Consider the following 13902-nt stretch of genomic DNA (forward strand, 5'->3'; position numbering starts at 1 on the left):
TTCCTTCCCATGCAACTAGAATGGTGCTAGTTATGTGAAATTTTTGAGAGAACTAAAAAACAGTCATTAAAATAATTTTTGGTGTAATAATATGAAACTCAGAATATGAAAACTTAAAAGTTTGGTTATGAATATAAAATTTCCAAATACTTTAGTTTGAAAACAAGGATGATTATTATAGTTGTTAAGATTGCTTTATAAGATAAGAATACAAAAGACAGTCCTGCTTCAAGTCTTATATATTTTCAAATGTTTATAATTTATAATAAAGCTACGTCTGGAAATGTTTATAATTTATAATAAAGCTACATAATTGTCAACTAAAATTCATTAATAATTTTACCAATATTTAAATTTTCTATTTGGCCTTTCACTAACCCAAATTTATTTCCAACTAGGCATGGTTTATTAAATATAAGGGTTAAAGTCTTCATTTGACAGCCTATCTCCCAAGAATCTATTGATACTAGTACCTCACCCATCCATACATCCCCTCCACCAAATTCTTGGTACTTGTTCTTCCTAAGTATTTAAAGCCAAATTTTACATTATTACTTCCTTTGTCCTCTTGTTTTATATCTATTTTAGGGATTGAAATTGATTTTTTTTCTTTTGGCTGCCATGGTCTAAATTATCACTGCTTAGTCAGTTATACTTATCAGTTTAATCTTTTCTAGCCTGGCACTTTTTACAAAATATTGTTCAGTCAGGGACTAAAAGAAGTGACATGTATCATTACAAGTTTCTATATGAAGATTAGTAATCTCAGAATTTGTATTAAGACTCACTTCTCTAAATTGTTGTAATGAGAACATAGTGAAGGAAAAGAAAATAAGATGTAAAATCATGAGCAAAAAAAAACAAGGTTAGCTTGACAAATCTGTTTAGATTTTAAGACTTAAAGTGAGCCTCTTAAAGGAATTACTTTAATTAAGCCACATTATTTAAAGGTATGTGATGAAACTGCTAAAGAAAAAAATAACTCCTGAGCAATGAATATTTTGGAAGTCATGTGATGAAAGCTCGTTGCCACATACTACAGAATTTTAATGATACTACTTTAGGTACAAGAGAATCTCTATTAAATTAAATTCCTTGAGGGAATATATTCAGTGGCACCTACATTTTCACAAAAAACCACTGCCAAAGATCCTTCAGAATAAAACACATCTTTCATAATATATTATAGCCTATCTCCAAGGATAGGAGGTACGCTGTATGCTTGCAGAATCATTAATGCAAAAGCCTCTTTGTCTTACCCGTTCATCTGCACTGCCTGTTGCATGATGGGAATAATTGATGAGACCAGGGATGGGCTGCTCACCGTGTGCCATGATAACAGCAGGACTGGTGTAGAATGGATGCTTCTAATGCACAACACATAACAACTATGAATATAGTGACAGGAAAACATGAAACTATACAAGCAAAATGACTAGAAAGGAAAAAGGGTGAAAACAAATGGAACAATGAAATGTCAGATCAGCTTAGATTTCAAATGCTAGAAGTTTTTTTTCTTAACATTGAAATTGATGATACTTTTTACTCTTTTAATTAAGAGTAAAAGAGAAAGAACATATAATGATCTTTAAATGTACCTATTTCACCAATCAGTTCCATAAAAACAAAACAAAACAAACCTCACACACAACTTAAATATTTACTAGTCTTAAGTAAGAATTTAATGGATCATTAAACATATCTGGAGACAGAATCACCTGGTCTTCAGTGAAAGAACTACTTACTGGTTGTCTGAACAGACACTTCAAAAGTCTCTATGATCCTTTCTAATCTATGTTGTCAAAAAACCTCATGCTATGCTCACAGCTTATTTCATATAGCAATTAGATTTTTAATCTTTATGCTCTCAGTCAATGAACAATCGTTATTCCCAGAAGTGACATGTTTATTTTCTGAAGATTTTAAAGCATACTGGGTGAATTATACTAGATATAGATAATAATGTAAATTATATTCTATGAATTTAAGATGATTAAATTTACTCAAGTATACCTCATGGTACACCATTTACTCCCAGAATTTCCCAAAAAGAATTTTTAATACTTTGGCACTATGCTAACAATGTTACTTTATTAAATTAAAAATGCAAATACATTGTATCTACTTTCTCTCTATACCACCAGGGTAATTCATGTCAAGTTATAATGAAGTAAGTTCCTAGTTAATGGCTGAAAAGCCTTGTATTAAAAAATCTTCATTAATCTTTTCAATTAATTTCTTGAATCATCTAAGGTCTCTTACCTTCAGTTTACTAGTCCCTTAAGAATCTGTGAATATTTGACGTTCTGAATATATGAACATTGTATATTTAGTATGACAACAAAAATGACATCTCCAAGGAGTTCTTAAATGTCACACTGTTTATCATTGTAGCTATTACTTCAAAAGGTAACAGCAGTATCTTTAATGCCTCAGAACTCAGAATAAAGTCCAGTGCCTTCAAGGACTCTACAATTATGGAGTGTCATAAGTATTTACCTGTGGGTCCTTTAGCTCTTTGGGTGTCTCTTAGCAGGCTTACCTTGGCAGCAATGGCTGCTGCAGTTATATGTGATGAAGAACTGTCTTCTGTTGAAGCAACCCCACTGTCTTTCTTCTCTTCTTCCTCTTCCTCACATTGAACCCCTTTGTCTTCCGTCTGTTTATGGGGGCTAGTTGTGGGAGGAGGGGAAAGAGGAGGTGGCGGGGAAGGTAAATCTTCAAGTTCATCATGCACTTCCTTTACTTTTACAATGGCATCACGTAAAAGGTCAATGGCATGAGGTAGAGCTGGCAGTATGAACTGAAAGCATTCCTGTATGCAAGAGGAAGAAAAAATAAACATGAAGCACTTTTAGAGGCATATAAAATAGAAGCAATAAAGTTTATCTGTGACTTTAGATCTGTATTTCTTTCCATCAGTCTTAAGAATGAATCATATTTAAACCGTCATTTTTGTAATATAAAATATGAAGTAAGCGTGTCATATATTATAGTATTCTCCACAAAATGAAGAACTACAGTACTATATGCGGACACAGCACATTTTTAAAAAAATAAAATTTCTATACAAATTTGGGGTTTAAAGATACACTATGGGCAAGTAAGGAAACAATTTTCAACTTTCTAGTTAGAGCAGAGCACTAGAACAAACCAATTGAGGACTGAACTATTTTATTCAGAGAGCTAAAGTTCTGACCACCATCATAAAGTAGACCTAGGCAATGTTGTACAATATGTAAAAATAGATTTAAATTTGTCCTGATCAGGTGCCCACTATTGCCAATAATGTATCACAAAAGAGAATAGGTAAGAACTTTAATATTGGAACATAGGGCCAGTTATGTCTGGGGAATGTGTTTGGGCAGAGGTCTCCCTCTTTTACATTTAAAGTAACTTACCTTAAAATGTAAGGTGGATTTAAAATTAAAATTTACGAAGGGTTACTGGAATACCTGAAAGGGTGCTGAATCTTTTGACCTTTGTTTGTCTCGATGACTTTACTGATGAAGATTGTAAAGAATTTAACTTTGACCAAAGAGGTCTGGCCTTTACTCTCAGTTTTTGGGAGGTGATTTCTAGTTCCTTAGAATGTCATGCCTGATAGGAGTGTCTCTCTTTGCCTGGAGGCTTTGGTCACTGGACAGTCTAAGAATGTGGTTTATTATGAGGGCCTGGGGAAACGTGTTATTAGTTTTGCCTCTCGAAGAAACTAGAGACAGTCTCTACTCTAAAAAGGGCTAGTCTTCTGAAGCAATATGAGATTGAGTCCCAATAAAAACTCTGTACACCAAAGGCAAAGGTGAGGGTACTTAGTCAGTAGCACTCTGTGTGTATTGTCTCATATTATGGCCAAGAGGAGGTAATGCTGTCCATAACTCCATGGGGGAAGATGACCAGAAGTTCCTCATTTAGTACCTCTCTTAGACTCTGCCGAATCTGGTTCTTCCCTTGGTTGATTTCAATCTGTGTTCTTTCCCTATAATATACCCTAATCATGAGTATATCAGCTTTCAGTGAGTTCTGGGAGTCCTCCTAGTGAATTATCAAAACTGGTGGTGGTTTTAGAAATCCCCTCAATTGCAACTGATGTCAGAAGTGAGGGTAGGATTGTGGAGTACTCCAACTTTGTATCTGACTAACTTTTGCAGTTAGCCAAAACTCTCTACAGTGGTGTTAGAAGTGGGATTAGCTGGAAAGACCCTGATGCATGAAACATGTGATCTGGGCGAAGGAAGGAAGAGAGGGTGAAGAATAATGAAGTTTCAGAGCCTTAATAAACACAGGATCACCCACAGTATGGAAATGCAGCTGTGCTAAAATTAGTTATTTAAGTTAAAATTTAGCAATGAAATTTCAAAATGAAAGATCCAATTCCTAAGGAGTTATATCACTGGATGCATAAAAAATGGTTCCAAAGGAAAAAAGTTATGTTGAAGTAATAAATAGTAATAAATAAAGTTAGACCATTCAAAAGAAAATAGTGAAAGAGAAAGGAGAGACTCAAGGGTCTTGTACCAGCAGAGTGAAAATATTTAAATGATTATTAAGAAATGAATAAATAGAGTATTGATTGGGGCAAAACAAAGGTCTTAATGTAGCACTGTTGTGGATGGAGTACATAGATGGAAGTACTTGCTAGGAGTGTCTTTGCTGGTGGCTTTGGCCAATGGGCAGTCTACCAACGGTTTATTACGAGGGCTTTGGGTCCTAAATGAATCTCCTCTGAAGGGTCCTAAACAAATTTCTACTTGCCCTAGTTTGAAAAAATTTAAAAAGCTACACGGCAATGATGACTATAAGAAATCTCACCTTGAATCATCTTAAGTGATGGTCCCATAAGCTAATCAAGATAAGGCCTGACAAAAGTGTCTGGATCCCTTGGCCCAACTCAGGCCTGAAAATTCAAGGCCATTTGCACATAAATGGGTAAAATGGTCAGAGGATGGAGAAGAGATTTTTGGGGAACTTCTTGACATGGGAGTCCCATGTACTCTGATTCTCAAACCTGCTGAAGTCCTAATGTGAGGGGCGGGGAGGGTACTATTAGATGCGGAGGATATAGAAATGCAGTAGTTGATGGGATTAATGTGAAAGTTTGGATGAAAATTAGAATGTTTGTGCAGTAAACTATATGTGAAGTGGGGAGTCTCCTTTACCTAAATGTATTATGGGGACAGATTTTGTATTTGACTGCAGAATTCTTCTCCTACCTAGTATTATAAAACAGAAGGCATAAAAAGCCACTCTTCCACCGATATAGATTGAATATGATAAGTGGGGATCAATAAGATTGTCTCAGCCCACACAGGTCATTAATTTGCTATACAATAACCCTGTATAGAATGCAGACTGGAGCTTATGGCAAAAACCTCTGAGTGCCACCCAGCAACACCTGCTGGGATTTTTGACCAGCAAATTTCTATTTGAGAGAGAATTACTAGCTTGCTATTAGACTTTGAGATTGCCCTTAAGACTGAAGTACACAAAATAATCATGAAACCTGAAATATCCATACTGTCTTAAGTAATATCTGGAAAATGCTCTAATGGGGAAGGCAACGCCCAGGACAGTTCCATAATAAAATGGAAATGGTGGATATAGGATCATGCTACCAGGAGAATGCAAGGAGGTACTCACGAGCAGGTAGCCTCTTTTCACCTAGGGCCGACTTCGGAACCACCTGAGGAGCTGCTGGATCCTATGGCCACTTGGGCCACTTGGGCAGTGCCCTATAAACAGCTTTCTATTGATCAACAAAGAGCTGCTTGGTTTATGGATGGCAATTCCAAGGTGAAGGGACAGCATCCTGTTTGGAAGGCCGCCACTCTGATTGAAGAAGGTAAAAACAAATCAGCTCGATAGGCTGAACTGCATGATGTTTGGCCCTATGTTTGTTTCTTTTCCTGATTCATGGGATGTGGCCATATGGTCAGGCAGAAGGACAATGGAAAATTGGTCTGCTAAAGGATCCCTGTATGGGGCGTGGTCCTATAGAAATCACTCTGGGAATGCAAGGGTATATTAAAGTAGGATATATTAATGCCCATCAGAAGAACCCCTTTACAGAACTGGAAACTGGAACTGGTGAGCAGATATTTTGATGCTTGCTTGATGTGACCACCTGGGGCTATAAGATGCGTGGACATTAGGGGGCTGCAGAGATGTGCTGAATGTAGATATATTCCTCTTGCAATGAGACACAAAATGCCAACAAGAACTGTTCTGTCTGCTAACAAGAGAGACAGAGACAGCAGAGGGCCAAGTACCAGATTCCACAGGGGGAAGGTCCTGCACATTGCTGGCAAGTTGGACTGATGCCAGCTGTCCTGGCGGCAACAAATGGTTCCTTAGAGGAATAAACACTTACTCTGGACTGGGCTTTGCTTACCCAGTGGTAGTTACAAATGCTCAGTGTACTATAAAAGGACCAGAACAGGAGATATTATATCATGATCATGAAGTCACATTTCTTTATACTAAAGAACAAACTTTCATCTATAGAGCAATGATTTGATAGAAAATTGGAATGAGGAACTGAAACCTTTGTTATTCAAAGGGGAAGAGGTAAAGGCATGAAGGGCTGGTTTACACACCTTCATTGGTGTGTGATCACACTCAACATGAGGGAGGCCAAAGTATGGTCCATGCAAGATACATTCCTCTACTTTTCTGGAAGAGAGGGTTAGGGGAAGCTGCTGTTATGACTATACTTTTTCCTTTAGGACTACATACTTTCTCTTTTTTCCCCACCTCACTTCAATTTTTTTTCTCTATCAGATGTAGTAGTCCTAGGACCAGAACTGTAACTGTGGGTGACCACTACCTTATATGAATGGAAATGAGCTGAATGGGAGGCACTTGTTAGCCTAGTATTACTGATGGCAAATTGGATCGTTGGACAAATCGACTGTCTCATTCAAAGATTTTCAAAGGAAAGGTATGGGTATAAATGAAGAAGAGGAATGGCAGCTAAAGGTAAAGGAATGAATAAATGGTTATGCAATGAGGGAAATCCAGTATTATCCTGGTGAATCAAAAGAGGTTTAGAACAAGAGATGATATTGTTTCTTAGCTCAGTTTTAACAGATGCTAGAAAGGGTAAGCCACATGTTGCTGAGACTACTCCTGCTTTTAGACTTTGAGATTGACAAGTGCTAAACCTAGGTAGCAACACTCTGGGAGATATGATGACAGAATAGGCTGTTAATGTATGTATAGGAATCCAGTAATCTTCTGACTATTATTTTTCAGATTATATCTACTACTATACTTTGATATAATACTGGCATTTCAGTAAAACTATAATCCTGACATTGATGGTCATATGTATTGGGAAACTGAGTTAAAGCTTCTTCATAATGTAGTACCAATGGAAAGTGACTGGTCTGAGCAAGAGAGTAAATTTCTATAGGAAATAGTTCTATGTTAATGTATCATAGAGTAAAAATAGTAGTAGATCAAAATGAAAAAATTAGCAAATTAGTACAAAAATGTGAAAATATATATGTAATGGTTATAGAGGATGGATTAGGTGTTTCTCCAAATCTATCCTAATCCTACACTGGCTTCTCCAAATCTTAGGCATATTCACACTTGTACTGCTGTTATGTCTGTAATATAAATGCTATAACAAATCCAGATATCCAACCAGACAAACGCAAACATCTTGGCCAAAGTCCAGGGGTTAGCTTGTGTAATAAAAAATTAAACTTATTCAAAGAGGGTCTGGCCTTTACCCTCAGTTACTGGGAAGTGATAGGCATGCCTTTACTCTAGGGACTTTGGCCGCCAGACAGTCTAACAGCGTAATTTATTATGGAGGCTTTGGGCAATGTGATATCAGTTTGCCTCTGGAAAGTGTTCGATACTAAAGGAATCAGCCCAACCTCGGGGATGGACTAAAAACTAAAAGTCAGCCATATGAACAGTATGTGATGAACCCCAGTAAAAACTCTGGGCACCAAAGGCTTGAAGTTTTTCTGGTTGGCAATACTCCCTATGTTGTTAAATATTGATGCCAGGAGATCAATGCATTCATGACCCTCAGGGGAGAGGAAAATGGAAGCTACCTGTTTGGTAACTCTCCTCTACTTTGTCTAATGAGCTTCTTCTCTTTGTTGACTGCAATCTGTATTCTTTCCCAGTAATAAGCCATAATAGTGGGTAAACCATCTTTCAGGGAGTTCTATTAGTCTTTCTAGTGAATTACAGAACCTGAGATTGATTTTGAAAATGCAGTGAATTGCAAGTGGTGTCAGAAGTGAGGGCAGTCTTGTGGAGTGCTCAACTTTTTAGCTGGTTAACTGTCCCAGCTGGCCAAAACTTGGTACACTAAAGCATATAAATCTCAAGGTCGCTTACCTGAGATCCTTTCTTGCTACCTGGCAGGTTAATTATGAGTGTTTTCCCTCTGATTCCACATACAGGCCTGAAAAGAAAGAGAAACAGGATGAATACTAAGTTGCGATGAAAGGTTAGTTTAAGTAAATTCAACAATACTGTACTTTACATTTGAACAACTGTTATAGAAATAAAATTCTGTGGCTAATGATTCACTAGTTGCTATAAAAATCAAGAAACCTGGCTGGGAGTTTTTATAATAATGGTTAGTGTGACAGGTAGGAAAAATGCATTGAACATACAATCAGAATAAATTAGCCACTTTAAATAAATAATGGCCAAATTATTTTCTTTCTCTAACTTCACATTCTTCATATCTCATATAGTTGTAAGATTTCAATGATAGTGTATTAAAAAATGCCTAGCATAGTGATACTTATGTTCAAAAGTCTAACACATAAGGTACTCAAGAATTGAGTGAAATATTGAGCTCTTCTCAAGAAATCAATGTTTTAAAGTAAAATAAGGTGTCTCACAAATGAATGGCAGTGGGGAGAGTTTGAAGAGCTCAGCTGTTAACTGAGCCATTGATAAACAAGTCAATATAAAGTAAAAGGTCTATCAGAGACCACTGTAAATTTCCAGGCCACTTTTAAAACAAGTAGTTAGATAAGAAACAAAAACTGTAGAAAAGCACTGGGAGACAGATAAGAATTAAAGGCCTGGATTTCATGAGAGTTGTTATTGTGCTCTGCCAATAACTGGCTGTGTTACTTTCACTTGGCAATATCTTGATTCCATCATTTGAAAACAAATTAGATTAGTCTATATCTAAAATTGTGCAGCTAAGATCGAAAGTCATGCAAAAATGTTTTCCCAAAACTTCTTTCTATTATTGAGTTTATTCTTTAACTACTCTCACTTTCTGAAACAACCTAAAATTGTCTTCTATTTTGATTTTTTTCTTTTCCTATTCACAAAGAGAAGCGTTGAAAGTTACTTATTTAAAACTTTCTATATTCTTTTCATTTCAATTGCGATATAACTGACAATAATGTTCTATTAAGTTTTAGGTGTATAACATAAAAATTTGATATCTAGACATGTATTGTGAAATGATTACCACAATAAGTTAACATCCATCACTACGCAGTTACACTTTTTTCTTCTTGTGATGAAAACTCTTACAATCTATTCTCTGAGAATTTTTGGCCAAAAAAAATTAGATCATACTTAAAAAAACAAAAATCTCCATCAGATAGCTGGTCTCTCTGAATGTTTAAAAATTAACTCTGAGATGTAGTTTTTCATATATAGAATGTCCAGTCATTGTAAGAAGAAAATACTTTACCTTCATATAACTCTTTTTGGTTAATAAATTATTTTTACCAACATTATCTCATTTAATAATTTTCAAAAATATAAGCACCTAAGTTTTAGCATATTCCAGTATTTATTAAACAACTAAAGATGTGCACTAAGTATTATGGGAAAAATGCAACCTAATTCCTTAAGGAGTTTATAAATGTAATACAGAACATTTAAGCATATAAGCAAACAACCACAAGATAGTATGTAATGACACAATTTAGCATAAAGTACCATAAATTCAAAATATAAGCAGTAAACTTCTAGGTGAGGGTATGAGGTAAGTCTTTACAAAAGAGGCAGTATTTGAGTGATTTTATAAAGGAAAATATTTCAATAGTTAGGAAAGAATGAGGGGAAGGGCAAGAAAAAGAGGACAGAATTCAGGTGGAGGGGAGAAACAAGATAAATGTACAGAAACAAAAAGCACCGAGTGCATTTTGGGTATATTAAGTCTTTCATTTAGTGAGAGCGCATTGTATTGAGAAGAGTAATGTGAGATAAGAAGTGCCAGTGGAAAGATGTTGCAGTCTGATAGATTAATAGAATCCAAATCTGTACCAGGAACATGTGTAACATTTGGTAATTTGTTAGAAATGTAAAACCTCCCACACTGCCCCTCTCTTCTCTTTAGCATTACTGATCTACTGAATCAGAAACTATGGGGGCCAGATCCAGCACTAAGTATCTTACCATGCTCTCCGGGTGATTCTAGTTCATGGTAAAGCTTGAGAACTATTATGATACACTGTACTTGAATTTTGATACTATTATTTCCTATCAGTAAAATCTTGGCTTACTTAGTTACTGAACCTCTTTGATTCTTAGTTTGCAAAACCTAAGTTGTAAGAATTAATATAATCCTTGAAAAACACTATATAGTTAGTTTAGTGCTTAGTACATAATAGATATTCGATAAATATCTGGCCCTTTTTCCCTTAAAAAGTACAAGGAGATTAGACACTGGAAATCATGGAGTCATTATAAAGAGCTAGCATGTATTCTTAAGACATTGGGGACCACTGATAGATTCTGTTCAATATTATTAAGTATTATTTCAGGAATAATAGTTTAAAATAAACTGAAAGGTGATACAAGCTACAAAGAAAAGAAAGTCTGATAATATAAAACATTAGATAGAAGTTGAATTTCTGGTTCATGTTCTGTGATGTATGTTTCAATACGTCACACAGCGTTTTGTTTTTTCTAGTGATATCCTACTTCCTTTTCTACTCTTTTTTCTCTTTTCTGTTTTTGGGGAGAGGAGGCAGAAAAGTAACTTTTTCTTTTGCTATCAATGATATGGCAATGAGACTGAGATGATCTGTAAATAACATTTAACATCTACCTAACACTTGTTATAGCTCATATATTTTAGTGATATTTTTATATTACACTTATGACAATCCCATGAGGTAAATACTGCATATTATCTTCTAGATTTTCATATGTAAATATAAATTACTATTACCTTTGACAAATATTACCTGTCGTTTAGTTCTAATTTTGGTATTCCTACATCTGATAAAGAAGATAAAATTATTATTTTTGTTAGCACTATAGTTAGAATAGCAACATATTATTCAATAAAAGGTTAAGATAAATTTGCTTGAATTTATACTTCTAAAATAAACCTCTGAAATTAAGAAGGAAATAAAAATAAGGATTTTAATTTCCTTAGAAAGAAGGTTCTAATTTTTTCTTCTTCAAACATATCAAATTAGAAGAGGTATAAACAGCCTAATACATTCAATATTAAATGGTAATATAAAAGTGTTTTTTCTTAATAAAGAATATATTTAAAAATCAGGTCAACTCAGCCAGTGCACAACCTGAATAATGAATTGAATTGACATTAATTTCACTATAAACTCATCTAACAGAGAGCTATTAGGGGCAAAAAAAAAAAAAAAAAAAACACGCACAGAGAAACCTGAACCTACTTGCCAATTAATTGTGAGATAATTTAACTTATTTTTGTTATTTAAAAACAGCTTACAAAATATACAAAGTATGGTGAATTCATTCATTCATTCAGCACATATTTATTACTTACTATCAGGAAGGCAGTGTTAGATAGTGAGGTTGAAACAGTAAGTAACCAGTCTTGATCTAAGGGAGTTTACAGATTCACAGAAAAATATCAGTAAGTGTTAAGTTAGTTAAATAAGTGCTACAGGTACATTAAAAGCTGTGACAATGATAGAGAGAGCGTTTTAGTCTTAGGTGAGGAATGATAAGGATGGTTAGGGAAAGCTTCTAAAAGGAAGAAAATTCTAAGCTGCTTGCTATCTGAAGAAAAGGTATTATAGAAGTAGAGTGGAAGGACATTCCAGGAAGAGGAAATGGTATGTACAAAGGAATCAGAAAATGATGAACCTGATGTGTGTAGGAACAAAAATGAGGATGGCTGGGTGGAATGGAGTGAATGTTTTCGTCCTCCCAAAATTCGTATGTTGAAATCCTAATCCCCAAGGTGATGGTATTTGGAGGTGGGGCCTTTCGGAGATAATTGGGTTATGAGGGTAGAATCCTCATGAATAGGACTAGTGCCCTTACAAAAGGGACTCCCCATTCATCATCATATGAAGATACAAAAAGAAGTCAGCAGTCTACAACTGGGAAGAGGGTTCTAACCAGAATCTGACCATTCTGGCAGCTAACTCTTAGACTTCCAGCTTCCAGAACTACGAGAAATAAAGCTCTGTTGTTTATAAGCTACCCAATCTATGGTACTTCATTAAAGCAGCCCAAATTAAGACAGTGAGAGATGCTGCTAAAAAGATGGATAGTAGTGACAACTTATACAGGGCCTGTACAGTGATCTTAAAGAATTCAGTTTTTATCCATAGGAAAATGAGATTCCACTAAAGTTTTAAGCAGAGGAATAACATACTGATATTTGCATTTTCAAAAGATTTCTCTGGGCTGCAATGTGGAAAATTGATTGAGAGGTACAAGACAGGAGACAAAGAAACCAGCTAAGGGAACGCTGGAATAATATGAGAGGTGAATTAGAATGGTTGCAATGGGGATAAAAAAAAGGTGAAAGGGATTAAGAAGTACAAATTGCCAGTTATAAAAATAGTCATGAGGATGTAAAGTACAGCACAGAGAATAAAGTTAATAATACTGTAATAACTATATATGGTGCCAGATGGGTACTACTAGACTTATTGGAGTGATAACTTCATAAGGTCTATAAATGTCTAATCACTATGTTGTACACCTAAAACTAACATAATGTATGTCAACTGTAATTGAAAAACAAATTACAAAATAATAAAAAAAATAGGTTATAGTTCTTTACGTGTATTCTGACTTACAGAGAGTAAACTTTTCATTCTAAAAAAACCTGATACCCATCAGCAGTCCACATTTTCTCTCAACGCCCACACCTAAGCAACCACTAATCTACTTTCTGTCTCTATAGATATTGTGGTCATTTCACATGAATAGGATCACAAAATTTGTAGCTTTTTATGACTGGCTTCTTTCACTTAGCATGTTTTCAAGGTTCACCTGTGTTGGAGTATGTATTTGTTTACTTAAAGAAAAACTTATGCAATATGTTTATATAAATATAGTTAGTTCTACTTGTTTCTAAAATTTATAAAAATGTAATGATACTTTATATATTTTTATATAACTTAGTTTTCTCACTCAACATTTAGTTTGTGAGATTCCTCCATGCTAAAGTTCATAGTTATGGTTTATTTTCACTGCTGTACAATATTCTACTGCACAACTATACCACGATTTATTCATTCATTCTTCTGTTGATGGACATTTTGTTTCCATTTGTTGCTATTATAAAAAAATGCAGCTACTAACATTCCTTTACATTTCTCTTGGTACATATGTGTAAGGCTTTCTCTAGGGCAATGTTCTTCAACTTGCAGGTCAAAGTTAATTAACAGGTCAGTAAACTGACTTAAATAGTAATGAGTAGCATACAAAAGAAAAAATCAGAAAATATCAGAATGCCTTCCTTGTGGTTAGGATAAATACTATGTCCAAAAACTTTTGTACCTTCAATATACATATATGTACATATGTTTATATACATATATATGTGTCTATACATACCCACATACATAGAGACATACATATACATATGTGTGTGAGTCCTAGATTACAATGTGAAGTAGATTTCTAACTGTGGTTCATGGTCAAAAACAGTGAAAGCAA

At 34.9% G+C, this 13902-nt stretch overlaps 1 protein-coding gene across 9 annotated transcripts in view; it reads right to left on the reverse strand.

The window, feature by feature from the left end:
* The window catches only part of GPHN (gephyrin), a 404083-nt gene that overhangs the window by 202202 nt on the left and 187979 nt on the right, over window positions 1-13902 (reverse strand). For 5 of the 9 annotated variants that reach the window (XM_011384195.2, XM_011384187.2, XM_023526948.1 and 2 more), the window contains 3 exons: window positions 8365-8431; window positions 2543-2815; window positions 1260-1367 (listed from right to left, as the gene is read on the reverse strand). In XM_011384195.2, coding sequence (XP_011382497.1) covers window positions 1260-1367; window positions 2543-2815; window positions 8365-8431 — 448 coding nt within the window. The remainder of the gene's footprint in view (window positions 1-1259; window positions 1368-2542; window positions 2816-8364; window positions 8432-13902) is intronic. The other 4 variants (XM_011384213.2, XM_011384203.2, XM_023526958.1 and 1 more) reach the window with 1 other exon arrangement.

This window comes from Pteropus vampyrus, unplaced genomic scaffold (assembly GCF_000151845.1).
Source record: "Pteropus vampyrus isolate Shadow unplaced genomic scaffold, Pvam_2.0 Scaffold15, whole genome shotgun sequence".
Lineage (NCBI taxonomy): Eukaryota > Metazoa > Chordata > Mammalia > Chiroptera > Pteropodidae > Pteropus > Pteropus vampyrus.